Source organism: Thermothielavioides terrestris, chromosome 5, assembly GCF_000226115.1.
Source record: "Thermothielavioides terrestris NRRL 8126 chromosome 5, complete sequence".
Lineage (NCBI taxonomy): Eukaryota > Fungi > Ascomycota > Sordariomycetes > Sordariales > Chaetomiaceae > Thermothielavioides > Thermothielavioides terrestris.
In genome coordinates this window covers 4,364,295-4,389,649 of record NC_016461.1, presented here as the reverse complement: position 1 = coordinate 4,389,649, position 25,355 = coordinate 4,364,295, and the positions used below count along the sequence as shown (strand labels likewise).

Below are 25,355 nucleotides of genomic sequence, written 5' to 3'. Positions count from 1 at the left end.
CCTCCTCAGTCTCGTGCAGCCCAGAGCAGGGATGAGCGTGCAGATGTTGGACGTATTGGAGATGTTTGCTGGGTTTGACATTCTGCGAACGAGAAGAAAATGGTCATGGAAGCGTAGCAGTGCTCGATAGCGGTGCGCTTGGGGGCTCGGCTGTGCGTATCGGCGACGTCACTGAGACCGTCTTTGAGGTACTCAATGTGATGTCGCTACGGTGCTAGGCGACCCTAACTGGCTTGGAACCGTTGGAAACGCTCGTGAATGAAATCGTCGGCGAGAGCTACAGAGCACTGATCAACTGTTATGCGCGGCAAGGAAGAAGGCGAGGAAGTTGGGATATGTACCTCAATCAACCCATTCAGCGGCTCATGCTAACTCGTGCAAGATATTTGGCTGCTTCGTCAGCGGCGGATGCCGGGAAGCGAAGCTTTCTAACAAGATTGGCTTCTGGCACCTTGAACGGGTCTCACTCCGGCATGACACCATATTGCCATTTGTGCAAATCTATTTGCCTGCATTGTGGCAGCCCAAAGGCGCCCCGATTCGAGTCATAGTACCTAGCTTAGTCCTACTGTTACCTACCCTAGGCTGGCATCTCGCCCGCGGATCCTGGTTGCATCTCCTCTGATGGTGGCATGAACAACGCAGGGTTGAGCAAGTTGTCGAATTCGAAGTCCCAGTCCAGTCCAAGACTACTATCCGTCCCTTGGACTTGTATTAGGTCCCAATGCTCAGCGTCATTGGCGACCCAGTCGGAATCCAGGCCACTGCCGTGTAATCCGAGCTGAGCTTTGGGTTCTGAGAACCAATTGTCAGCCCTGAGCGTGGTCGAGGGTGTCGAGCTGGTCCCTGTTGCCGCGCATGATCCATCCGACAGCAGTGGGGCAAGGGATAGCTCGCCACCACTGGAAGTGACTCCAGGCTGCTCTGGGCCGTACTCGCTCAGCGGCGTCTGCGATTGTTTGTAGAGACTGAGCAGCCTCGGCTGCAGGTTGAGCACGATTTCAGCGACGCGCGGTCTGATTCGTTCCTCAATGTCCTGGAACTCATGGCGAAACAAGGCTTCCAGCTCTCGCCGCACCAGCGTGGGCATCTCTCGGCGGATAAAGGTGGCGTAGTCCTCGAGTTCTCCGGCGCCGTGCAGGCTCCCACCTTCCCCTTCGTCCTCGGCTTCGCTGTAATCTAATTACGGTCATCAGCAACTCCCGAGATGGTCGTCCGAAGCAGGGCGGCTCACACGGCGACGGAACAGAATTCGGGTCGTCATCCGGAAATAAAATCATGAAGATCTCTCTCCATTTGTCCTCGTCGGTCATCCCGGGATGAGTCTTCTTTCGACTTCGGAGCCTCTTTTCCTGGTCCTTGGTGAAGCCCTCGTAGAGGGTGCCCTTTTCCTGCATGGCACATGGAGGGTCTTGCTGCAGATGTGATTGGAGTGCGCTGTCCGCCTTGAACACCTCCCAGCATCGTGGACACTGGATCGGAAGCTGGTGTCTCCGGTAGAGATGAGTCCTGTAAGGTGGTTTCAGGTCAGACCAGGATGGTTTTTGCGGCAGTTTGGCAAACATACTTGACCCGGTGCACCTCGTCCCATCCCGGCCCGGGGCAGGAGGTCCACTTCCGATACTTTCTTGGGTTCCGCTTGAAGTAGGGGCATGCAAACTTTCTGTTCCCGGTCCCTCCAGCTGCTTCGGCGGCAAGGAACCCTGCCTTGCTCCTCTTGCGCCTGCCGTCACCATCAACAGTCCCCTCCACCCATCTCTCGGTATCACCCATCTGCTCCTTGACAACAACCGCCGGCCTTTTCTTTCCAGAGGAGGCTGCAATGCCCGCGGAAGCGTCACCGGGCAACCGTGGTTCTGCCTCCACAATCTGCCTAGGAACTGCGTCGTCGCGACGCTGACCAACGAGCGACGAATCTGGCATTGTAGGTGGGAGTGGCGTGGAGTCAATGGGCGGGAGCTGCTGATGGGCAAAGGCTATAAACTGGAGCTCCAGGTGAGGCTGCACATAAGCATCGGTGAATGAGCCGCCACCGGCCGGGGGCAGCCCAAGAAGGTCATTAGGCGGAGCGAAGTTATCACCCTCTGCGAAACCTTGGGCTGTCAGCTCAGCAGACGCGCTAGCGGGTTGCCCTTGCAGCGCAGGGCCTTGGAGCGAAGGAATTCGTTCATGGGGTGGCTCATCGTCCGCGTCTTGCGACAAACCCGTGCTGACAGACGAACTTCCGCCGTCGCGGACGTTTCTTGTAGCCCGCCGCCCATGAATGCTTTCCGGTGGGAGAACCGGCGCCGGCTCAGATTGGACTCGAGGCCCACTCGGAGCTGGGGCATCCGCCTCGAGCAACCGGTGATTCGCAGACGGCTGGCTCCTTGCGGCAAGACTGTTGGGGAGGAGTCGCGTGCCTAGCAAGCTCGATACTCGACGTTTTGGGACTTCTTCCTTAGTCGACGGGGGCGGAGCACTGTCGTTGGCTCTATCGAGCCCCAGCGGCGTCTCCGAAGCACCGTCGCCGAGTGGAGAAGAAAGCGGGAGAGACGCCGCACCAAGCGGGCTTGTGCCAGCCTGGAGTTGCCGCGCTGACTTGAATGGGCGCGGAGCAGGAGGCGGAGGCGGAGAGACCGGCGTAGGGGCCGGCGAAGGGTGCACCCTCGAAGAAGGTAAAGTGGAGAGCGGGGAAGGAGGCGGAATGGATGCTTTGGGTGTAGACACATGAGCCTGTAGCTGCCATCCGGCGGTTGCTGCTGCTGGGGCCGGGACGGAGCCGGCAGCTAATCCTCGGACAGCGCGAGACACCCTGCTCTGCGGGACGCTCCCAAGCGCCGCGGTAGCCTGTGCTCCTTGCCCATCCGAGGGTGAAGTCGAACCCAACTTGTCGGGCCTAGATGGCTGCTTCCTTCGGGCCGCGGTTCCAGGCGGAATTTCGATCGCTTGAAGCATCTTCGTCTGCCTGATAACCGCGATTTTTGAGTCCAGAGAGGCGCAGAAGCTCTTCATGATGCGGTCAACAAGGTCTAACCGGCCACGGTCAGACATGTTGCTGATGAGCGACTGGTTGTCCGAGCTGGGACTCGGACTGTCGTCGGTCGACACGGCCCCATCCATCTTCGAGTCTTCGGATGTGGCGTCGCCAATGACCGAGCCCGGTAAGATCTTGGTGACCCCGCTGTGGCCGCCGTCTTGTTCCCGTTCTGAGATGCTCTGCGGGAGAAGGCGAGAGAACTCGTCAGCCAGGTCGGTGATTTCACTGGCAGTCTCCGGTTGCGATGGACTGTCGGCATCGGCTCGGAGCCGTGCCCGGGAACGGCCCCGATCTTGCAGTTCCGCCTGAGGCATCGGGACGAGATTTGTGCAAGAAATATGGGTGGCGGAACTGGGAAACAGCGATGCACAATCTGATCGCGAGAGTGCGTAACTGATATGGCACGCTTGGTGACGACTCGACCGTCGCCCAAGACAGGTAAGCCGGTCTCTATCGGAGATGGCTTGGAGCCCCACACACGTGTGGGAAGCGGCGGAGGCTGGCCCACTCTTAGCGATCGTTTGTGCCACAATAGACAAACCAGGGTCGTACTGTGTACCCTCCACTGCTGCGACGGGTGTACCACCTCCACTCTGCTACATTGCCCAGGTAGGTAACTGGTAACGAAACGTCGGCCGCTGCAAACTTCAACCATCCCGACTCCGCCTGTTACAGGCCCAGAGCGTCTGTCTTATATAAGGTAGGCAGCCTCGGGTCGTCGAGCTCGTCTGCACCGAATCTGAGGCCATGGCTGTCATTATCTCGTTTTGCTCTTTGCGTGAGCACGTTCGTCTCGCTGCCCCTCCCAGTGCGGCTGTCTGTTTGACCTGAGTGACTCACCAGGGCCGCGGTGTAATTACCTTACCTCCGGAGCCTTTGCACCCCGTCCGGCTTGCATTATTTGCTCCGAACATTACCGCAGTAGTGTAAAAGGCATGCATGAGCACCCCTGCTTCGCTCAATACCACCAGGAGCCAGGCGACCAACTCAGCCTGCTTCGTCTCGAGGATGCAAAGGACTGACTGATCACAGCCCAGGCAACCCACCAAGGAGGTTTCACGGACAGCCGCGTCGGACGGATGCACGATGGGGAAGTTCTTCGAGACAATTCCTGATTACCTGATGCAATGGATCCCACAACAAAAGATGTTCTGGGTAGCCACCGCGCCGCTTTCGGCGTCCGGCCACGTCAACGTGTCGCCCAAGGGCGGTCCGTACTTCGGCCTGCTCAACGACACCACCTTCTGGTACATGGACCTCACCGGCAGCGGCAACGAGACCATCTCGCATCTCTACGAACCGGGCAACGGCCGCATCACTGTCATGTTCAGCTCATTTGAGAGCTCGCCGCGCATCGTCCGCCTGTTTGGCCACGGCACCGTCTTGGAGCGGGGCACCAGCGCCTTCGACGAGTTTGTCAAGAAGCACGACGTTGAGCTCCTCCCTGGCTCCAGATCCATCATCGTTGTGCGCCTGCACCAGGTTATGACCTCGTGCGGCTACTCGGTCCCCTTCTACGAGTTCAAGAGTTTCCGAGCCACCCTCAACGAGGTCTTTGCCAAAAAGGCTGAGAAATTCCAGCAGGGCGACTTAGACATGAGTTTAGAAAGGTTCGTGTCCGTGTTGCACTACACGGTATTCACTTTCCGTCCTCGCCGGGCCTCATCTAATGCGGTCACACGCGACTACTAGGTATTGGGCCTTCAAGAACTCATTCAGTGTGGACGGGCTGCCTGGAATGCGAGCAGGATACGAGACAATGAAGAAGGAGCACATCGCTCCGATGGAGAAAATCGTGGGGCCGATGGCGCTGCGAGGATACCGCAAGGAACGGACCTTCACTCTCTGGCATCTCGTCTTCGTGGCCGTTCTTTCGGCCCTTTGCACGGCCTGCTCGCTCCTTTTTCTCCTAGCCGCGGCCAAGACAACTTCGTCCTAGCTCCATCACCCTCACTACCCTTGTGGAATTTCGAAGGCGAATCGGTGCTCGCTCAGCTTGTTCCACCACACGCAACGAGCATCGCGAGCTGAGATACTGTACGTATGTTGCAGGTACATAAGCATTGCATAGAGTCGAATTTTTCTATTCGCAAGCCTGCATTGCGAGCTACTACCATGAGCCTGTCCTGCACTCTATGCAACGCCTTTTCTGGATGTTCCGACCCGATAATCCGTGATGGTTTGGGTTGAGAACTCCCAGAATGCACCGTGCCTATCCTGGTTCCCTGTGCGTCATGCGCGCCCAGAGTAGGGACCCTCGCAAGGCGGCATGGGAATGCTGCCGGGATGGCTCCGAGCAACGCCAGGAGAGGCCTTACAAGGGGCCTTGCAAGGCGGCTTTGGCACCTTTGCTCATCAAGTCTGGCTCCCGTCGAGTTGCTGAGCGGTGCGAAGTGCAGATGCACTCTCACACGAGCTCGGCCACCAGGCTAAGAGTGCGCCCGATGTATGACGATTCACCAATCTGGGCATTCTAAGCCAAAGTTGTCCAGACGTCCTGCAGCTGGGAATCAATATTCTCTAATCTGTCAGCTCAGTCAGTGCCTCCCTCGCGGCTAAGGACTGGTGTGTTTGGTTCTATTGATTGGCGACTCTTGGGTCTTCCCCGACTCATTTGACTCTGCAGAACACTGGATCCACCCTGGACTTGTTATTTGTCTTCTCTGGACCCAGCCGGAAACCCCCCATTTTCTGCCTTATTCTTATGAGCTTTCTCTGGCGAACGAGTCCCGGCCTCAGTCTCTTGCAGTTCGCCTTGTGCTTGCCCCTAGCAACGTTCCATTTCAGGCAGGACCTCGTCCGAGGTACGGGGCAGCTCACGAGCCCGACTCGTGATACGTGGACAGCATTTCGACCGCATCCGCGCGTTACTGCCAAAGGTGGAGGGGCAGGAGCGATATTCACTTCAACGTCATGGCCACTAGTGAGTCAGCTGTCCAGGCAAAACTGTCAGGTTTGAGGGTCCCACAAGGCCATATGGAGCGACTCCTTTGCGAATTATTCCTGCCTGCACGCCGAGAGGAAGTCCGCAGGGCCAACGAGGACTTCCTGAACATGGATCTCCTCTTCAACATCGGGGAAGGCGCCAGTCCGTACGTCTTCTGCGTCACCGAAATGGCTACATCGACATATTCCCGGAGCCGAGCCAGGTTGGAGATGGCGTATGCCTTGTTTTTGGCACCGAGGTCCCTTACAACCGGCTGTCAACCGGCGAGTGTGGTCGATTATTTTATGAAGGCTGAGTAAGTTTAAGCAAGTGAGAAAGTTAGGCCCAGAATGCCAACTGGTTGGAATGTGCTTTACTCACGGCATCATGGATGGGGCGGTGCTGGAGCCGGAGGAGGCTGACGAGGATCTTTTTAGTTTGAGGACAAGGGGCAGAGACATCAAGCAAAGCTCGTGCGACACCGTGCCCAGTCTTGCGAAATGAAGTCATGTTTGGGTTTGATCAGCCGATCCTGAGCAGGACGCCTAAGTAACCCGTTAATACCCCCTTCCCACCCCCGGTCCAGCCGTTTTTACCACGGGCACTTTTCGCCGTTGTACAGGTAGAAGCTGCCAGTGTCTTCGGGCTTCAACGCATGCAGAACGCGCAGTATGCCTCCAACGCTCTCGTGCGGCTCAAGCACAGCGCCCTCACCGCCCATCCTCGTCTTGACCCAGCCGGGATCCATGCAGATGACCACGGCACCGGGCAGATGCTGCTTGAGGTCCTCGCTCTGGTGGACCGTCAACATGTTGAGACCTGCCTTGGAGATGGAGTATCCAGCACATTTGCGGGGCTTTATCCCCAAGCTGCTTTGCATGCTGCCCAAGCCCGAAGTCATGTTAAGGATGCGGACATCTCGGGAGAGTAAGCCGGCGTCGAGCAGCAGCTCGACCATCTTTGCGGGGCCGATGACGTTGATGGAAATTTGGGTGTGCAGCTCGTCCGGGCCAAGGGTGAGCGAGCTCTGCCAGGAGGCGAGGTTGACGCCGGCGCTGTTCAGCAGAAAGTCGATCTTCTTGTCGCCCCCGAGGGTTTGGGCGGCCTCCTTGACGAAGGACCGGATGGATGCCACGTCGCCCGTGTCGCACTCGAGGATGTGCGTCGATGATGACGCCACGGCCTTGAGGTCGGTGAGGTCCGAGGACAGAGACCGCGTGGTGGCAATGATGGTGTTGTCGCTCGACTGCGACAGCTGCCGGACGATTTCGAGTCCGATGCCGCGGTTCGTGCCGGTGACGCAGTAGACGGGCATCTTGGTAGGTATATACAATGCTATCGACTGTGACGGCAGCGAGGGTTGTAGTGTGGCGCCGAGAAAAAGCGCAATTCCCGAGTAAATTCTCTTGTTCCCCAGGCAGATGACAAACCAAACCGGCGTTTTAATAAACCTCCCCCCGCACACGGAAGATGAAGAGCAGCTTCCGAATCGGAGACTAGGACAGAATATTCCGTACGCGAAGCCGCATCGAGGCAAGCCTGTCATGGACGTCGCCGACTCCACCACATTGCGACTGTTCACGCTCGGGGTGCCAAAAGCTCTGACGTCTTAGAGAACAGGGGTTAGGGTTGCGCTGGCGGAGATGTTGCCGCTGCGGCTGAGGATCATCGAAGCCCCGTTAGGCGTCGGTGCATCGCTGACCAGTTCACGGACTAACCTTGTTGAGCTCGCCGTCCGACAGTAGCTTGCTCACAGTTAGTCCGGTGACGCACCGGGTTCTCAGCCACGGCGCCGGGGGGGACTCACAGAAGCACCCATGTGCGCCTGGTAAGATTTTAAAGAGTGCCGACTGCAAGTGTTATCATGTTCGGACTTCCAGGCCAGCAAAATACTCAAGCATAAGGTGCGCCGGCAGAAGCTGTCATGTGGAGGAAGACGCACGCCCAGAACCCCCGGCGACTAGCCCTCGCCGCCGTCGCCAAAGAGACACGAGCCGAGACGCCAGCTATCGCCGCAGCGCTGCCGCACCTGGACCCGGCGAAATCTGAGAAGCTCGAGTTGGAAACGCTGCCGCCGCTTGATCCGGCAAAATGCCCACGGTTCACGCTACCGGGCAGGTCGGCTGATCTCATCTTCGGCACAACAATGAGGGTGTATAATCAGGACTCCTTCGACGCCGCCATCTGCATGCCTTCATCCGTGCTCGGCTTCAATGATCCGCCAACCCCCCGAAGAGCCACCAAGATTGTCGAGGCGGATATCCTCGAGCGCCTCCGGTCCCTGGCGGCCTCCCCCGAGAACTTGGAATCTTCGACGGCTGCACGGGTGGCGGTGCTGAACATGGCGTCGGATCGGAACCCTGGAGGTGGATGGCTCAGCGGCGCGTCGGCTCAGGAAGAAGCGTTGTGCTTCCGCAGCACGCTGGCAGCTTCTCTGCACCGCAACCTGTACCCCATCCAGCGCCGGGCCGGCCTGTACACGCGGGATGTCGTCATTTTCCGTACTTCCATGGCCAACGAGCACAAACTCCTGGTGCCCGAGACAACCCCGGCGGAGCTGCCAGTGGTTAGCGTGCTCAGCGTGGCTGGCATCCGCCGACCGTCGGTGAAGCCAGCTGCGGAACAGACCAGCGACGAGACGGCGAAAGGTACATCGAAGGTGGACGAGCAGGAGCCAGAAAATACCAGCAGTTCGGAGCCGAGGCATGGCAAGGGCAAGCCCTTCAAGGGACCCCTAGTGTTCGCGGATCCCGCCGCCAGGGAGTTGACCAAGGACAAGATGCGTCTGTGCCTGCGGATGGCCGCAGCGCGAGGGCACACTATGCTGGTTCTCGGGGCGCTTGGTTGTGGCGCATTCCGGAACCCGCCGCGAGAGGTGGCCGCGTGCTGGGCCGAGGTGCTGGCCGAGACCGAGTTCGCTGGCGGCTGGTTCAAAGAGATCTGGTTCGCCGTCTATGACCGGAGGAACGAGGGCAATTTCGAAATCTTCCAGGAGGCTTTTGATGGGAAGGTTGCTGGAGAGCTGAGACTTTGCTCGGTCGACAGTGAGGTTAGCGTTTGATTAGGTAGGCAGACAGCTAAGACAATCTGCTTCCCAAGGCGGGACTGCCTCATGTCGTCGCCCTCGAGGCCTGGTTGACCACCCTTTCTTTCTTGATGCCAACCCTAAGCACCTCCATCAAGGGTAGATACTCTCTGCGCTCGACCGCATCCGCCCACTGTTCAATGCGCCTGAGATAGAACCCGGAACTGCAGCGCGAAACGGCGGCGAGGAAGTCCACTTTCAGGGCCCCCTCCTCAACCTCCAGGTCCCATCCGGGCCTCAGCTGCCGCATGCGAGCCGCGTACACCTTGCGGAGCTGGGTTTGCTCGTACTCCATCAAGTGGATCCAATATAGCTCGGTCTTGCCCTCGTTGTCGAGGCTGTCGTCCAGCTCGTCGTCGCTGCCAAAGGTGTCGCCGGTGTTGTCCACATCCGTGTAGCGGTCTCGATCCGGCTTTGTCTCCCTCTCGCCCCCCCGCAGGAATTCGGGCACCTGCGACGCAGCCCACAGAGGCAATGTCGAAGCACACTCCCTGCCGCTCATGTCAGTCTCTGCAAGTCCGCCTGTCCGGGTTTGTTTCCTTCGCGGGCCTGGATTGCATACCATCCTAGTATTGCTGTGACGCTGCCGTTGTCGTCGACCAAGATGTTTCGCAGCGAGAGGTCGTCATGCCACACCACGGTGCGCTCTGGCGGATGAACGATGGCCGGGAAGACCTTGTGCAGGATGCGAAGCAGCTTGCGCGCCACGCGCAGGGCATTCTGTGCGTACTCTCTGTCGTCCTCGTCCTTGGATTCCGCCAGGGCGGTGGTATGCTCTTTGATGATAACGTTGAGTTGAGCGCGTAGCCAGTCGTGGCTCGAGCTGAACGGGCCCCGGGGTATTGGGTAGTGGTACCGCGGTCCCGAGAAGAAGAAGCTAGACACGATAGGGCCTGGCTCGGGCATGCCGTTGGCGGTCGCACCCTCGCGGTCAGGGCCGGTCCCCAACGTCCCGATACCCCTGAAGCCCTCCCCGAGATTGCCACAGCGGAACAGCTGGGCCAGGAAGTCGGCCACCTGTATGGTCAGAGCCTCCTTCTGCGCCATGGGCATTTTGCGCCATCGGTAGTAAGCCGGCGTCCCGGGCATCCTGTCCATCAAGAGCCACTCGAAGCCGACCTCGCTGTTCCGGGTGTCGTCAAAGGCCACCACGTCCGGCACTGGGATGCCCGTCTTGCGGCGGACCAGCCGGAGTGTCGCGGCTTCGCCTCGGGTCTTGTGGCGCGGGTCGACGGGCAATGACACGCGCATCATGAAGGGGCCGCGGACGGAGTTGACCCTGTACAGCTTGCTGAAGGCGCCATCGGCGTGGAACATCACGTCCACCTCGGGCTGGGACGAGTCCTCGGCCGTGCAGAGGTGCCGGCGACAGACACGCCGGACGGCCCGGATGTCGGGGTCGCGTGTCCATCTCGGCTCTGGACCTAGGCCGTTGTCGTCCCAGGCCAGCCCATCCCTGGTGGTGTCTCTCATCACGTTGGCTTGCTGCTTGCAGGCCTGTGCGCGCAGCTCCCTCGTGGTCACAGGGAATACAGGCTCAGCGACGCGTCGTCAGATGACGAGCATAATCAAGCCTCCTCGCGCTCCGCAGTCTGCAGAGTCCCAAAGCAGCAACCCGGCCGCGTCGTCCATCCGGCAGCGTTGCCGATGCCGCCGATAATGTCATTGGCGGCATACCAGCGATTCGCCAAAATATTTGGCGGCCAGGACACTAATCGACTGGGTTGCTGGAAAAGCAAAAACGCGGAGTGGGACTCGTGATTGTTGACAAGTCTCCCATTGGCCATCAAGCGGGTAGCCACAGCAGGGCGGTCGCAACCCTTTCCCGTCCATTTCAGAAATCTTCACAATACACAGTAGACGGCTGTTTTCCCATTGTGGCGGTCCGGATGGATGACCACACGAGGGAACAGGTCCCCCGATGCGCATTCACATCCCGCACAATCGAGCCCACTGCAGGTTCGCCCTTGATGGAGCATTTTACGATCCCGGGTGTGGTACTGGGGTAGAGAAGCGAAGCGATCCACCATCAGGACCTGAGAAACACTCTCTGAAGTGGACTGGCACGGGCCCAGGCCATCCAAACCTTACGGGACCTGGATGACACGGATGGTTTGCATGCGCTTGGCTCCTTCATGACGTCAACAATAACCCCAGTTACTCCCAATGGATACGGGTACTTGGGATTTCCGGCACGGCGGTTGCGACGACGCCGCAGACCGGCAGCTGTCGAGACTTAGTCAAGGTTGGCGGTTCCTTGATTAGGACAACCTCCCGAACTGCGAACGGCCATGTCGACTCACCCAATAATACCACAGGTCGGCTCACGAGCCCATATGGTCAACGGCGCCGTGGGGCAGACTTCTTGGCGAACCATCCCGAGCTGGAGCTTGGCGGTGTCAAGGGCTTCGCTGTTGAGCGCCGGCATCACATGGAGGTCTTTGCTCTCCATAGGCTTCCCGAGAGCAGGGTCAACCCCATTGCCGACGTTGAGTTCACGGCCATCCGCGGGCCGCATGGCACCATCCCCATCCGTATCCTCTACCCGTCTTCGGGGGAGCCCTGGAGGAATAGCGGAAACGCAGGGGCGCTTGTTTACTTCCACGGCGGCGGATACTCCACAGGGAGTGTGGACGAGTTCGAGAACGGCTTGAGACTTGTTGCCGAGCAGTCGGGGTGCCAGGTGTATGCGGTCGACTACCGCCTGGCACCCGAATTTCGCTACCCCATCCAGCTGGACGAGTACTCGGCCGTGATCGACTGGCTCCAGACCGAGGGCGGTCGGACCAGGGGCGTGCACCCCAGACGCATTGCTGGGGGCGGTGACTCTGCCGGAGGGAACATGACGGCCGCGGTATGCCTGCGCCGGCTGGACCGGGGCGAAGAGCCGCTTGCTGCCCAGGTGCTCCTGTACCCCGAAGCTCGCCTTCCTTTCGACACCCCAGCGGCGGAAGAGAACAACTCTGGGTACTACCTGCAGTGCAACGGCATCTTTGGCTTCGCCGACAATTACCTGCCGCGTCCCAATGGTGAGGCACTAGGTTGCTGTTCCACCGCTAGGGGGTCCCTATCGTTAATATCCCCTTCACTGATAGGCCCCTCACCACTGGACCGATATGTCTCGCCTGGGATGCAGCCTGCAGACCGGCTTGCTGGTCAGCCTCGTGCTGTCATCTTCACCAATGGGTTCGATCCGCTGCGAGACGTCGGTATCGAGTACGCGAGAAAGCTCAAGCTTGCGGGTGTCAAGGTTCGGTGGCACCACTACGACGACCTCACACACGGGTGGTTACAGATGACAGCCTGGTCCAACGCGGCGCGGAGTGCCACTCTAGAGGTCGGTGAGGAAGTGCGGAGGCTGTTGTATGGCGGAGGGGAATAAGGTGGGAATGACTTTGGCCAGCACGGGCAATGAGCAGGACATGTTATGATGGTGGGAATGGAGTGTAACTAGTTCCCAGTCCTGCTCTGGAAACCGCACTTCAGACCTCCGAGCTTGAGTAAGTCCAAGCGCGTGAAAGGCGTTAAATCTGAAGGACGGCAAACCAAATCCCTCGCACACTCGACAGCCCTTTATTTTTGCCTCCTGCTGCTCACTCCCAAGTGATCGAAGAGCCCGGATCGAAGTAACACGATGCCAACAACGCGTTGAGGTCCTTGGCGGACCGCCTGTTTGGGTCGTCGAATCATGCCGCAGCATTACGCGTGGCCCGGTAACTTATGGCTGTGCGGCGCAGCCAGGCTTCCCCGCAAATCTTGAGATGACCTCGACACCGTCCGACTTCTTCCTCCTGCCGCGGATCCAATAGCACGGATGAGAGAAGCCATCTATCGCCGCCCACAGCAGCCATGCCTGTCGCCGACCAAGTCACCGAGCAGTTCTTCCGTCATTCATCCGGCAAGCGCGTCAATACCGACGCAACCATTGCACAGATCGTTAAGGCCGAGTATCCTAACCTCCAACTCGTCGTTGTCTCTTCCTCAGGCGTCGACTTGCTCGGCTACGCCGCGGCGGGACATGCGGTCTTCGTCCCTATGGACCTCGGAGACAAGGAAGTGCCGTCGTCGCTGATGTGGAAGACCTACGCGGCCCCGGCCCGGCGCATCGACGGCAGCCCCGGCAGCCTCCGACAAGATGTCCTGTTCGCCAAGTTCCTGTACAGGTGGCGGGATGCCGAGTTTCTCGTCTATATCGTTGATGGACGCGACGGGTCCAGCTACTACCCGGCCGTACGCAACTACTACATCTTGGCCAAGGACACGGCCAAAGTGGACTCGCTAGTCATTGCCGCCGGCCAGTGGGGCAGCGAGTTGCGAGAGCAGGTGTGGGTGTGGGATGGCGGCGCATGGACTAAGAGTGCCGAGCTCTTCGACAGCATCCGCCACGCAACGTGGGACGCCGTCATCCTCGATGAGGACATGAAGAAGGCCATCATAGCCGACCATCTGACGTTCTTCGATTCGCGCGACACCTACAGCCGACTCAAGGTGCCCTGGAAGCGCGGCATCATCTACCACGGCCCTCCCGGCAACGGCAAGACCATCTCCATCAAGGCCATGATGCACACGCTGTATGAGAGGAAAGATCCGGTGCCCGCGCTCTACGTCCGGAATTTCGTTTCAGTATGCCCATTGCCCGCAGTATGGCACTTTCTCAACCCCAGTGACGCTGACGCGACCAGTTCGCCGGCCCCGAATACAGCATCCGGCAGATCTTCTCCAAAGCGCGCCAGGTTGCGCCTTGCTACCTAATCTTTGAGGATCTCGACTCGCTCATCACGGACCACGTCCGAAGCTACTTCCTCAACGAGATCGACGGGCTGCGAAGTAACGACGGCATCTTCATCGTCGGCAGCACAAACCACCTGGACCGTCTCGACCCGGGGATTTCGGTGAGTACCTTACTTACCTAATTATCCACGTCTCGGTGGAAAGAGGCGCTTCCTGACCAGGGCCCTGCAGAAACGCCCCTCGCGGTTCGACAGGAAGTACTACTTCCCGGACCCCGACCTGGCGCAGCGCGTCGCCTACTGCCGCTTCTGGCAACGCAAGCTGGCGGACAACAAGGACGTCGAGTTCCCCGACAAGCTCTGCCCGGCCATCGCCGGCATCACGGACGGCTTCAGCTTCGCCTACATGCAGGAAGCCTTTGTCGCCGCCTTGCTTGCCATCGCCCGCGATGCCCGGGACCCCGCTGGCTCGGGCCCGGTTGCGGAGAAGGATGAAATTGAGAGCGGCTGGGTGGCTGTTGCCGGCCAATGTGGAGCGGAGGACGACGAAGATCTGGACGACCTGGTGTTGTGGGTGGAAATCAAGAAGCAGGTTGCCATTCTGCGGGAAGGGATGGAGAAGAAGCCCGATCCCATGGTGGAGCGAGGGGCCCGTTACTAAGAGGGAGTTTTGTTCTTATTCGGTCTCTCTTGCTTGTTTTTGACAAAGCAAGGTATGGCTATTGAGACGCGACAAATTCGATATAATTATGAAGGTCATCGTCGCTAGGTTGCTCGCAACTCAAGTCAGGTATTTGCGAGCTGATCGCTGCTGAAGGGCGCTTTTCAGTTCCGCTGGACCTGCCGGAGTTGGCAGCCATGGTGGACTTGCGGCTTTTCCAGGAACACCACGGAGTGGAGTACAGTTCAATCCTTGTTTGTTTGTTAGTTTGGTTCTTGGCCCCACTTTTAACAGGGGCCTGCAGCCAACCAAAACCTGGCTTTTTCCCCCCCCGCTCCATTGACTGGCTTCGGCACTTCACACCCTGCTGTCCCAAAATCGACCAAAATCAACCACGCTAGCCAATTCAACCAATCAGTCTGCACATACTGATGGTAATCCACTCTAGGTACCAAACTAACAAACAAACAGGGATTGAACTGTACATGAGTGTAACTCCAGGTAACGTGTGAACGAAGTGCATACAGTATATCGGTACGGTATTATTCCAGTGGTCGACCCCTGCGGGGCCCCTGTGGGACCCCTGGCACGATGTTGGTCCGGCCCTGCCCTCGGGGCCAAAATAAGCTCAGGGAACCCTGGCCTCCTGGACGCGAAGGCGAGACAAGTTGGACGCGACTGGTGGAAAGCTTGTGTCTCACAACAAGCTCCAGCTCTGTCCCTCGCGGTGCCTTCATCTCCAGACGACAGCTCACGTATGCAAAATGGCAACCTACAACAATACGTGGAGGAACAAGGCGTGGATGGGATGGTTCCTGCTTCAGGTTCCCCTCATTTTCTGTGAGTGACCGCGACACGGGAGGGCCGGGTCGGGAGCCGGCAGGTGCAGTTGGCCCGGCCCCAGGCTGACGGACGGCTTCACGCAGTCATCGACCTGCTCGAGTACCTGTATCCCGCCTGGGTGTACGAACCTACCGGCGCGCCGCTGCACGCCTTCTACGCGCTCAAGCAGTGGTACATCCAGATGTACAACGACCCGATCGTTCAGTGGTCGCCCGAGACGGCTTCGGGCCATGACAGCTGGATTGGTCTGTTCCTCCACGTCGAGTTCCTCTTCCTCCTGCCCACCGTCCTGTACGGCGTGTACCGCCTAGCCGTGCAGCGTCGCGGCACCTCGGGCGCTGATGAGCTGCTCTTCCTCGTCTACGCGCTCGAAGTGGCCTTCACGACCCTGGTGTGCATCCACGACACCTACTACCTGGACAGCACCGTCTACTCGGACGAGCTGAAGCGCACGCTGCGCTTCCAATTCTATGGGCCGTGGTGCCTTATCCGTAAGTGTCCATCGTCCTTGCCTCACTGTCATCCCATTCGGGCGCTTGTCTGACCGTGACCAAGCGGCGATCGGGGCCATCGACATGGCTTCCCGAATTCTTGGTCGCATCAAGGCAGCGGACGCCGTCCTGGAGGGGCGCAAATCGCAGTAGACAGGTGTGGAAGGGAATCGCGAGCAACAGGTGCGCAAATGTCTCATTGGCAGAGGATGGTGAATGCTTGCGTTGGAACGGTAATTGTATGTGCGTGATGTATGTGCGTGGGAAGTAAGCGGATCGGCACGCTGGATCGCGTGACATCCAGCCCGATACCAAATGTCCCTGGTATCTCCCTTTCAGTCGAACCACCTTCTTCCTGCACCAGGCAAGCAGGCGCTCGGATGGCGGTGGCAGGTCTGTTGAGATACCAGCTACCTAGTCAATTGCCCTCTTCTGGTATCCCCAGCCGTTGCCCACCCCGTTCAACCCGTAGCCGAGCGGCGTTGCCCCGCCCAGGCCGCGCCCCCTGAGCCGCCTGGGCAGGACCGTTCCAAAGAAGTACACGGCCGAGACCACGACGCCGGCGAAGAACGAAACCAAGCTGTAGAAGACGGTGCTGGCGTATATGTGCCCACCCATGCCGGACCACTCGACCTTGCCCTCGATCTTGGGGAGCGCCGGGGTAGGGAACCAGCGCACGCTAAAGCTCAGCGGCAGCGGGTCCCCGATGACCAGGCGCCGCGTCGCGCTGCCCTCCATGTGGGTGAGCGGGCTGGTGCTGTAGGCCGTGGCGCTGTCGAGCACTCCGCTGTCGCGCGGATGGATGTGGTGCTTGGGGGTACTGTGCAGCAATACGTTGAGGTGCGTGCTGATGTGCATGTGGCTCAGCTGGAGCGTGCCGGCCAAGGCAAAGACCAGCGGGATGTACTCTTGCTGGTGCGGCTTCTCGCCGACCACCTCAACGTGCGCGGGCGGCCGCGCGGGTAGACGGCACGACAAGGGGGCGTCGCTGTGGATGTAGAACTCGAGCAGGTGGAAAAACGGGTCGCTGACCATGGCGATGGTGCAGTTCTGCTCGCCTTCGATGCCGTAGTGGAATTCGAGCGGCTTGTTGGTCTCGTTGCAGACCGGGAAGGGGACCCATTGGATCTCGTGCGCCGCATTCTCGATGTGTTCGCCCGTTTCGCTGCAAGCGGGAAGGAATTACCAAAGCAGTCAGCGCGGGGAGCCGAATTCGACGATCTCGGTCTGCGTGGCGGATGGATGCCAGAGCGTCACTCACGAACTCCGGTTCATGCATTCGACGCGGATCGGGGCGCCGTAGTGGTACGACGGAAGCGAGAGCGCGTGGTCGCGGCCGGCAGCCAGCGCTCCGGCCGTCAGAGCCGCCAGTGCCAGCACGAACATCATCTTGGGGTTTTGCGTCAGATCGTCCGTTTCCCTAGTGCAGTGCGTGGCCGGGCGTTACTGGCGCGCGCCAGCGCATTTTGCCCACTGGTCGGAGGCTAGAGCGTCGACGGTCGAGGAATTGTGTTAGTTCGAGCTCCAAGCTTGCAGAATTGCGATGGGAGGCATTGCCAAAACGCCTTAGCTGGCATCTTGGCACAGAGTTGCATCTCCGTGCGAATTACAGTATTTCTTACGGAACATATGGACTACGGAATACACTACATTGCGCCGTTCCACTATGGCGCACACACCCCCCTGTCCTGGCGGACAAGAAGCCATGGGCAGCCAAGATAAATATAACTTATCTCAGACAGCATTGCGTTTCTCAGAGTCGTATTCCTTCACGTTAGTTGGGAGTGAGTGTTCACCTGCGTCAACTTCATTTCCAAAGCTTTTTTCGGCACGGAGACCAACCAGTGGCGGCACCATCGACGCGTCCTCTTCTATATGTGTGACAATGAAGGCGAATAGTGTAAAAAGTTCTGTGGCAACCGTATTAACTTCGAGGTGGGATTAACGTCGCTCATAAAAGGGCACGGGACGTGGGTTTTTGAATTCCTCATTCCCCTGGGCCTTCCGAGGTCTCGTCGTTTGCTTCGCATCCACCGATGTGATGCGGTGGCGCGCAATATGCAGTATACAGAAGATTGATAGTAAGTGTGATGATGGATTCAAAGTAGGGAGGCTCCCTCCACTGCCAAGATATTCTTGGCAGTGTATAGGGTATATAGGCTATATAGGGTTAACCCTGTATAGCGCAACCCTAACCCAGAGCCTTTCCCAGATAGGGTCATCATCTATTTATATATATAATACAGTTCCGGTATCAAGTGCCGAGCTGCAAGAAAAACACTATAATGCCCTCACTACGTTGCTTCTCGAATTGATCCTCCTTCTCCTTATAGTATTACGTTGATTTAACGCCTTTGCTAGCGTATATATTGCGCTATAGATTCAAGGCTGGACTAGCTACTACAATGGTCGAACGTACTGGCGAAGGTAGCTCCAGGACATACTTAACCGGCATAGGTATCTTCTCTAGCGTTGCTAGCTACGGTGCTGTAGATTGTAGCACCGTCATATGCTTAATCGGGGCCTTTGGCGTAGGTTCCTCCCTGGGCGTACTGGGCTACAGTACTATAGTCTATGGCCCCGAGGGCTATTTAGTCTAGGCTACTAGAGTAGGCACCTCTTGCAAAGAGGTCTTCGTCGATAAGCTAGCTACTGCTAGGTCCTTCCGAAGGCGGCCACATAGGCGCTTAGTAGGTGCTATAGCGCCTACAGTCTTCTCTATAGCCTTGTCGGCGGCCTTGTCTATAGTCTTATCTATAGCCTTGTCTATAGCCTCTACGTTCTTTTGGGGCTAGCTACGAGGGCGTTTAGTAGGCGCCTCGGCTTCCTTCTTCTATACCGTACCTATAGACAGGTCGATACCTAGGCGCTTCTAATATTCCTCTATAACCTTCGGAGCGTACTATATATTATATAGCGATTTCTATATATTGTAGTAGGCGCCTAGATTCTTCTACTAGATCAAATATTTGATCTATATGCCTATAACCAAGTGCTTAAGAATACGCTCTACTTCGTAGTTATTACTAAATTCATGATCTTCCAACCAATTAGAGGCTTAGGAATCTTCGACTAGGCCTACCTCTAGTTCAATACGGCTATATAGATCTTCTTCTAGCAGTGTTAACGAGAGATATTCTATAGAGATAACTAAGTAGATTCCTATATAGTCTAGAAGATCGAGTTTGTATATAAGCTAGCTAATATAGCGCTTGATAGGAAACGGCCTAGCGCACTGTTATAACAATTTCCAAGGTAGGTTACTAGGTAGGTAGTAGCTATAATATAGCCGAAGGTAAACCTTATCACCGACTTTGAATTCGACTTAGCAATAGCAACTATCGTAATAACGTTTAGCTTATATAGTTACAAAGTCTATAGCCAACTATACCTTATAGCGTAAATCCTCCTATAGCATAGGCAAGTCTATAAGAGTAGCTACGCCTAGATCGGCTACGATTATATCAAGTGGTCCTTATAGTCGGAACCTATACAATTGTTTATAAGGCGTTGAGCGAATTAGAGCCGAATATACACTATTGAGGTTCCATTGTAGTAGCGGGATAATATCGACCTAGTTGCTAGTTGGAAATTCGAAGGTATAGAATCGTAAAGCGATTTCTATAGTCTAATTCTTATACTCTACTAGACCATTTGCCTACAGATAGTATATAGTTGTCATCAGTAACTTAGTGCCTTGATACTCCTATATACTAGTCTAGAGATCCAATATAAACTTATAGTCTTAGTCGAAGATAATAGCTAATAGTATACTCCAATTAGATAGAAGCAACTAATATATAAGAATATAGCCCTAGTCCTTTGTAAAGTATTTGCCATTGCCTAGTAATAAGAGGGTCTATTTACTACTCTTATAAAATATAGTTATCATCGTATCAAAGGTGTTATAGCCTTCTAGTTGCTAAGGAGAGCCCTTCGATAACACGCTTAGAAGGCTTATAATAAAGTCAATAGCGATAACTTGTATTAGGAGTATATCGTTTAGTCGAATTGGCTAATATTCGCTAATCGGTTTCTAACAATCTATAACGTTGAGCTAGTATAATAAGTAATATGCTATATACTTCTTAACTTTATAAATCTTATTGACTATCGATATACTATATAAATCGTAGAGTATACGCTCTACACCAAAGTAATGCTTAGCGTTATAAACTAGGCTAAGAACTTCCTTGATTATACCGAATAGTATATAAAAAAGGTGTATACTATATAGCTAGATATTGTAGATCAAGCTATCAACTATCGTAAAAGGTAGTCTAGGATATAAAAAAGCTCTACTACCCTTAGCGGATAGCGAGCCACTAGTTAGATCGTCGATAATAGCCTTGTATTTAGAGTCTTCTTTATATATAGCAATAAACTTCTATCGAAGTGACTCCTCTATATAGGCTTCGGCGAAGGCGAATATTACATTGTCGAGCACTATAAGGCCTTCTAGGCGCTTAACAGGATCCTATATCGCTTTTAAGCGGCTTAGAGCATCCGATACGAAGTTAAGGCGGCTAGGCAGGTGATATAGTCGAAGGTTATACTCCGAGAGGTAGACGGAGGCGGTGATCAGCTACTAGTTAGCTCGATCAATAGACGAAGTATCGAGCTAGGTCTATACAACAATGCTATAGGTAGCTATATAGTTAGTAAGTACATTCACTAGAAGCCTAGCTAAATAAATCATAGTATAGAGCTTTTTAATGGCCTATACTAGGTATACCACTTCCTATTTAGAGGGCCTATACTATATCTTGGCCTTCGTTAAGCATTGGCTAAGGAATATCACTAGGAGTACCTAGTTTAAAGGAATCGGGGTACTAGGCTCCTACTCGTAGCTATCGTACAAATGGAATACCATTATACCGAATCTACGCTCTAGATAGCCGTCAATTTGTATAAAGAGCTGCTTATTAAGATCGAAGTAGTGTAAGATAGTTGGATCTTCCTTATAGATTGTAGCTTAAATCGCTTCGAAGGATAGGCGTTCTATAGGTATAGGCTCGAAGGTCGTCTTTACGTAGTAAACGGTCCTCTTAGAGGCGTTACCGGTCTTAATATAGCCTTCTTCACGGCCTTTCCTCAGCAACACGGTCTTACAAGCTTATAGAGGCTCTACCAATTGCGTATAATATAGGATCAGGTGCCAAAGAAAACCTATAGGGCCGATATATTGCTTAAGAGCCTTGAGAGTATATAGGAATACGAGTTGCTTAAAGGCCTTAACGCACTATATAATGGTTGTAAGGCCTAGGCTATCGACATAGAATCCTAGGAGCTCTACGCTTAGATATCCTATATAAGATTTAGCTAGCGAAAGGGAGATGTTCTTATCTACAAAGAGGCTAAATATCGTATCTAGATAGCGTATATAATCCTTAGCATTGTCTAAGTAGATTACAATGTCATCGATAAAAGCGCGTATATACGTAGAATATAGCCTTAGGAGCTAGTCTATAATACGTTGAACGTACGTTAGAGAGTTATAGTAGCCTATTAGGTATACTGTAGGCTGCTCTAGGCTACGTAGGCTAATCAGAGTAAATCAATCGTAATATAGAGGATAAACGTCGAACTAGTAGAAAAACAATATAGTATCAATCGCTATAATGAAGTGCTTGCTACGCAACTTAGCGATAATCTCTGATTATAGAGGTAGAGGGTAGTTATTAGGCACTATTATATAGTTCAAACTCCGTAGATCGATTATAACTTGGCCTTTAAGCTCTCCGTTGCGTCCTAGCCTCTAAACAACGAATACTAGGTATATAAATAGTATAGTATATATCGTCTACGTTATATAGCCTTGCTTATATAGGCTATCGAACGTCTTATCGAGTACCTTACGATCCTTCTTACTTAGAGGGTAAGAACGGGCGTTGACCTTCTAATATTGCTAGCCCTCTACTAGAGGTATATATATCAGTTCGTCTAGGCTCTGCTAGACGAGGCCTTCGTCCTTCTAGAGGCTAGGATATCGCTTAATAACCTCGATAAATCGCTAGGCGGTGTTGGAATCCTTAGTATATACGTGTACTCTATCCTTGGTGATAATTTCATCGAGGCTTAGGTCTATACAAAGGCCGAGAGTTGACTGCTTTTCTAGTACAAATGGTTTACTAGCCAGCTCGTCGAGTTCGTTAGCCTATACTAGTTGGAAGATATAGTCGCTTATTGGCGTAGTAGAATTAGTGTCGTTAAACTCACTAACTAAAGTTGCTTTTGTAAGGTTGATGGTCGGAATAGCTGGCTTATAAGCGCTATAGCTATATTACGCTACGGCTACGATACAATTATTAAAGGCGAATTCACTGTTGACCGGTATAACCGTAGTAGACTACGCTGCTAAAGAAGGGGGTTCAATATCTATAGCTACTGCTAGGGTAGCCATTGTAGCTATCGCAATACTAGCTACCAATGCCATTAAGGCAAAGGTCTAGGAATAGGCTAGGAAACCGCTATCTTCGCACTTATAGATCTTACCTACTAGGTACCGCTTTAGGATCTTAATGATGCTACAGAAGGTGTTTTTAACGGCGGCCACCTTCGTGGTTTTAGCTATAACTATAATATAATATATAGCTAGATAGTCAGAGTAGAATATAAAGGACTAGCCTTTTAGAAGTAGCTTATATTCGATAGGAATTTCCGCCTCCTAGTTAGGTAGAAGTATAATTATATATATAGTCTTGACCTTATATACATATAGAGCCGAATAGACGTTAATAGCGAACAGAATAGTAAATTTAAAGGCCTAGAGGTCAACCTTCTTCGCATTATAGTCGATTAAGGCGTAGTAGCCATCTAGGAAATCGTTGCCAAGTAGAAGATTAGGTCCTAGGGAATCTACTACCTAAGCAGAGTAGGTAAACTTATATAAAATGGGCTTTCCATTCTCTGTACTAGCTAGGAAGATAGTAAAGGTGGCCTACTACGAAAGGGCTAGCTTCTTATCACCGACGCCTATCACTTTGCCTTTATAGCGTTCGATAGAGTAGTCGAGTAGGTTCAATAGGTTATAGCCAATGATTAAATGGCTAGCTCCTAGGTCGAGGCACACTTCTAGCTCCTCGCTATCCTCCTTCGTATAAGCGGCGATACAAAGGTGTATATAGTTGCCGAGAGGGCTGTCGATACTATCGTTCGACTCTAAAGCCAGGGCTTCCTTAACCTAGTAAGCTATAACTTTAGGGGTCTCTAGTTTGTACTCTATAACCGAGTTGCCTACGGATTCTATAGGTTTAAGGCTATTAGGCTCTGCCAAGTAGCGAAAAATGCCGTTCTTTATATCCTTGTAATACTTTAAATGTCGGAACAGCGCATTATATAAACCTAGAACAGAGGTACAATAGCTATAAATATAGCGTTTAGGCATAGCTTAGTTAGCTATATAGTTCTTCTAAGTGTATTTTAGGCCTATGCCCTTACAAGCCTTAATATACTAGTGAACCTCCAACTTAGCTTAGAAGGTCTTATAGCATTTACAGTATATAAGCTCTAAGTCGATAACTATATAAGCGATCTCCAATTTAGAAGACGATATAGAGATAGTAGATAAACTCTCGGATACTAAGTCCAATATATCAGCTTCGTTCCTAGATTCGGGGTCACTAGCGAAATATATATAGTTACGCCGATCGCACTTATAGTCGTTATAATAGTCCTTCCAATCGTTATATCAGTCTTTCCGATCATTACGCTAATCGTCGTAGCGACGGTCGTTATAGCGACGATCGTCATAGTTATAGTAGTCGTCCCAATCTCGGTCATAGTTACAATCGGCTAAGCAGTAGTAATCTCCACTATAGCGGTACCGATCTTTGTAATTACTTCGAGACTTATTAGCCTAATATCGAGGTACCTACTTAGCTTTGTCCTTTTCGTCCTTCTCCTTACTACTCGGCTTCTTCTATATATTAGGATACTTCTTTGTAGCTACTGATTTCAATATAGCTCACAATTGCTCCTATTCGTATAGGCACTAATCAAGCGAGGTGAAAAACTAGAGGTAACGAATATATTATTGGATATTCAAATCTATATACTCCTAGATCTAATATATAGTGCTTTACTAATTAGAGCTATCGGCATTGTTATTCATTGTATAAGCCTAGCGCAACTTACGCTCTACGAATTCTATAAAGGCTTCTTCGTCAATAACAATGTCTTTAAGGTAGAGGAATATAATGTTGAACTTCTTAGTAGCTACCATTGAATTAGACTTAAAACGCTTCCTTAGGGCCTCCAACATCGCCTTAAGGCCTTGTTCTTTAAGAAAACGACGATAGCTATCAGAGATTGCTTCGAACTACCAAAGTTAGGCCCAGCCTTCAAGGAGCATAGGGAACATCTTAATAATCTACCGTTTAATAGATCTATCGTTATTATCCTCAATAAAGGTTTCAATATAGGCTTGAAAACGATGAGTATCGGTATAAGTAATTGCCTTGCCTTCGCAGATTACTCCTAAGCCATTAGGATCTAAGTAGAAAGGATCGAATACACTAATGTCCTCGCATTTAACCTTGAATTCGGTATAGCCTATCGTATAGCTAGAGTCGTAAGTGCTATCGTAGTACTAGCGGCTATCGAGCGTTGAGCTGTCGCTCTAAGGGTTTAGCCAATAACGATAATACTACTCTATATAGCAAGGGCTATTGTAAACGAGGTTATATCGTAAGCCGATAGCTATACCTTCCTTGGAAATCAGATATACAGTTTAAATAGACAAGTTTAGCTATATTGGTAGATAAGGCTATACCGGCTAGTAGGGAGCCTAGCTAACTAGATATATAGGTGCCTACTAACGTAGATCTAGGCCGATATACGATATAACCAGTATAGTCGTAGCTAGCTATATAGGAGGCGTTTATACAAGTTGGTCGACTAGCGAAGCCTAGTTTGGCTAGGCCTACCTATAGTAGTCCTCCATTACTATACACTGTCTCAGTATACGTTGCAAGCTATTCAATGTTAAATTGTCGAGGCCTAGGATAGCGGGCTAAGGTTGACGTAGCAGCTAAATTCCTATATATAGGCGATCTATAGCTTCCTAATAGGCTTACTACAATGCCTAGGAGTAGGTTCTTATAGAGCGAACTATAGATTGCTCTTCCAAATATACAATATAAGCGTCTATTTAACATATATTTTAGCTTATAGTTTAGCTCATTTTATCCAAATTCGATGCTATCACCTTAGTAAAGCGAACAGCTAGTCTATCGCCTAAGGCGATCTAGTCCTATTCCAAGCGATTAATATGCTAATCGAGGTATAAGATTATCTACTTATTATAGCTAAAATTAGCTAGCTTCGAGATCGAATCCTTAGTACTATAAAGGTCCTCTTCTATATCGTCGTTGCCTAGCTATAAATCGTATCCAATGACGAAAGATACCTCTATATCCTATAGATCGCGATTGAGAGTTGTTATATTCTAGGTATCATGGCTCTAAACAGCTAGGATAGGCGGATACTTAGTTTAGGTACATCGAGTATTTTAGATCTTAGCTAGTCGATATTCTTAGCCTAGATTATACTCCTTGACTTACTTTATTAGTAAGAACGTTGGCGCAATAGATGATCGAG

At 53.1% G+C, this 25,355-nt stretch overlaps 9 protein-coding genes across 9 annotated transcripts; 5 read left to right on the top strand and 4 right to left on the bottom strand.

Moving 5' to 3' along the window:
* Positions 1-486: 486 nt before the first annotated feature.
* THITE_127193 (uncharacterized protein) lies at positions 487-1,827 on the bottom strand. The gene is made up of 3 exons (XM_003657269.1): positions 1,568-1,827; positions 1,235-1,509; positions 487-1,179 (listed from the first exon to the last, which is right to left on the bottom strand). The coding sequence occupies exons 1-3, from the start codon at positions 1,771-1,773 to the stop codon at positions 581-583; spliced, it is 1,080 nt and encodes a 359-aa protein (XP_003657317.1). The 5' UTR covers positions 1,774-1,827; the 3' UTR covers positions 487-580.
* A 2,133-nt stretch (positions 1,828-3,960) lies between these two features.
* Positions 3,961-5,198, top strand: THITE_2122892 (uncharacterized protein). Its single transcript, XM_003657268.1, has 2 exons — positions 3,961-4,629; positions 4,712-5,198. Exons 1-2 carry the CDS (start codon positions 4,106-4,108, stop codon positions 4,956-4,958), a joined length of 771 nt encoding a protein of 256 aa, XP_003657316.1. The 5' UTR covers positions 3,961-4,105; the 3' UTR covers positions 4,959-5,198.
* A 1,295-nt stretch (positions 5,199-6,493) lies between these two features.
* Positions 6,494-7,680, bottom strand: THITE_2122890 (uncharacterized protein). The gene has a single exon (XM_003657267.1). It carries the CDS (start codon positions 7,258-7,260, stop codon positions 6,538-6,540), a length of 723 nt encoding a protein of 240 aa, XP_003657315.1. The 5' UTR covers positions 7,261-7,680; the 3' UTR covers positions 6,494-6,537.
* THITE_2122889 (uncharacterized protein) lies at positions 7,681-9,031 on the top strand. Its single transcript, XM_003657266.1, has one exon. The coding sequence runs from the start codon at positions 7,870-7,872 to the stop codon at positions 9,004-9,006; it is 1,137 nt and encodes a 378-aa protein (XP_003657314.1). The 5' UTR covers positions 7,681-7,869; the 3' UTR covers positions 9,007-9,031.
* On the bottom strand, positions 9,031-10,735 carry THITE_2122888 (uncharacterized protein). Its single transcript, XM_003657265.1, has 2 exons — positions 9,593-10,735; positions 9,031-9,521 (listed from the first exon to the last, which is right to left on the bottom strand). Exons 1-2 carry the CDS (start codon positions 10,501-10,503, stop codon positions 9,056-9,058), a joined length of 1,377 nt encoding a protein of 458 aa, XP_003657313.1. The 5' UTR covers positions 10,504-10,735; the 3' UTR covers positions 9,031-9,055.
* Positions 10,736-11,196: 461 nt separating this feature from the next.
* Positions 11,197-12,412, top strand: THITE_122357 (uncharacterized protein; the record flags this gene model as incomplete). The annotated part of the gene is made up of 3 exons (XM_003657264.1): positions 11,197-11,275; positions 11,391-12,059; positions 12,126-12,412. The coding sequence occupies 3 exons, from the start codon at positions 11,197-11,199 to the stop codon at positions 12,410-12,412; spliced, it is 1,035 nt and encodes a 344-aa protein (XP_003657312.1).
* A 404-nt stretch (positions 12,413-12,816) lies between these two features.
* THITE_2122886 (uncharacterized protein) lies at positions 12,817-14,512 on the top strand. The gene is made up of 3 exons (XM_003657263.1): positions 12,817-13,653; positions 13,713-13,922; positions 13,993-14,512. The coding sequence occupies exons 1-3, from the start codon at positions 12,880-12,882 to the stop codon at positions 14,419-14,421; spliced, it is 1,413 nt and encodes a 470-aa protein (XP_003657311.1). The 5' UTR covers positions 12,817-12,879; the 3' UTR covers positions 14,422-14,512.
* Positions 14,513-15,051: 539 nt separating this feature from the next.
* On the top strand, positions 15,052-16,039 carry THITE_2122885 (uncharacterized protein). The gene is made up of 3 exons (XM_003657262.1): positions 15,052-15,261; positions 15,348-15,755; positions 15,820-16,039. Exons 1-3 carry the CDS (start codon positions 15,186-15,188, stop codon positions 15,906-15,908), a joined length of 573 nt encoding a protein of 190 aa, XP_003657310.1. The 5' UTR covers positions 15,052-15,185; the 3' UTR covers positions 15,909-16,039.
* A 23-nt stretch (positions 16,040-16,062) lies between these two features.
* THITE_2122884 (uncharacterized protein) lies at positions 16,063-17,330 on the bottom strand. Its single transcript, XM_003657261.1, has 3 exons — positions 17,203-17,330; positions 17,017-17,144; positions 16,063-16,920 (listed from the first exon to the last, which is right to left on the bottom strand). Exons 1-3 carry the CDS (start codon positions 17,218-17,220, stop codon positions 16,170-16,172), a joined length of 897 nt encoding a protein of 298 aa, XP_003657309.1. The 5' UTR covers positions 17,221-17,330; the 3' UTR covers positions 16,063-16,169.
* Positions 17,331-25,355: the final 8,025 nt, after the last annotated feature.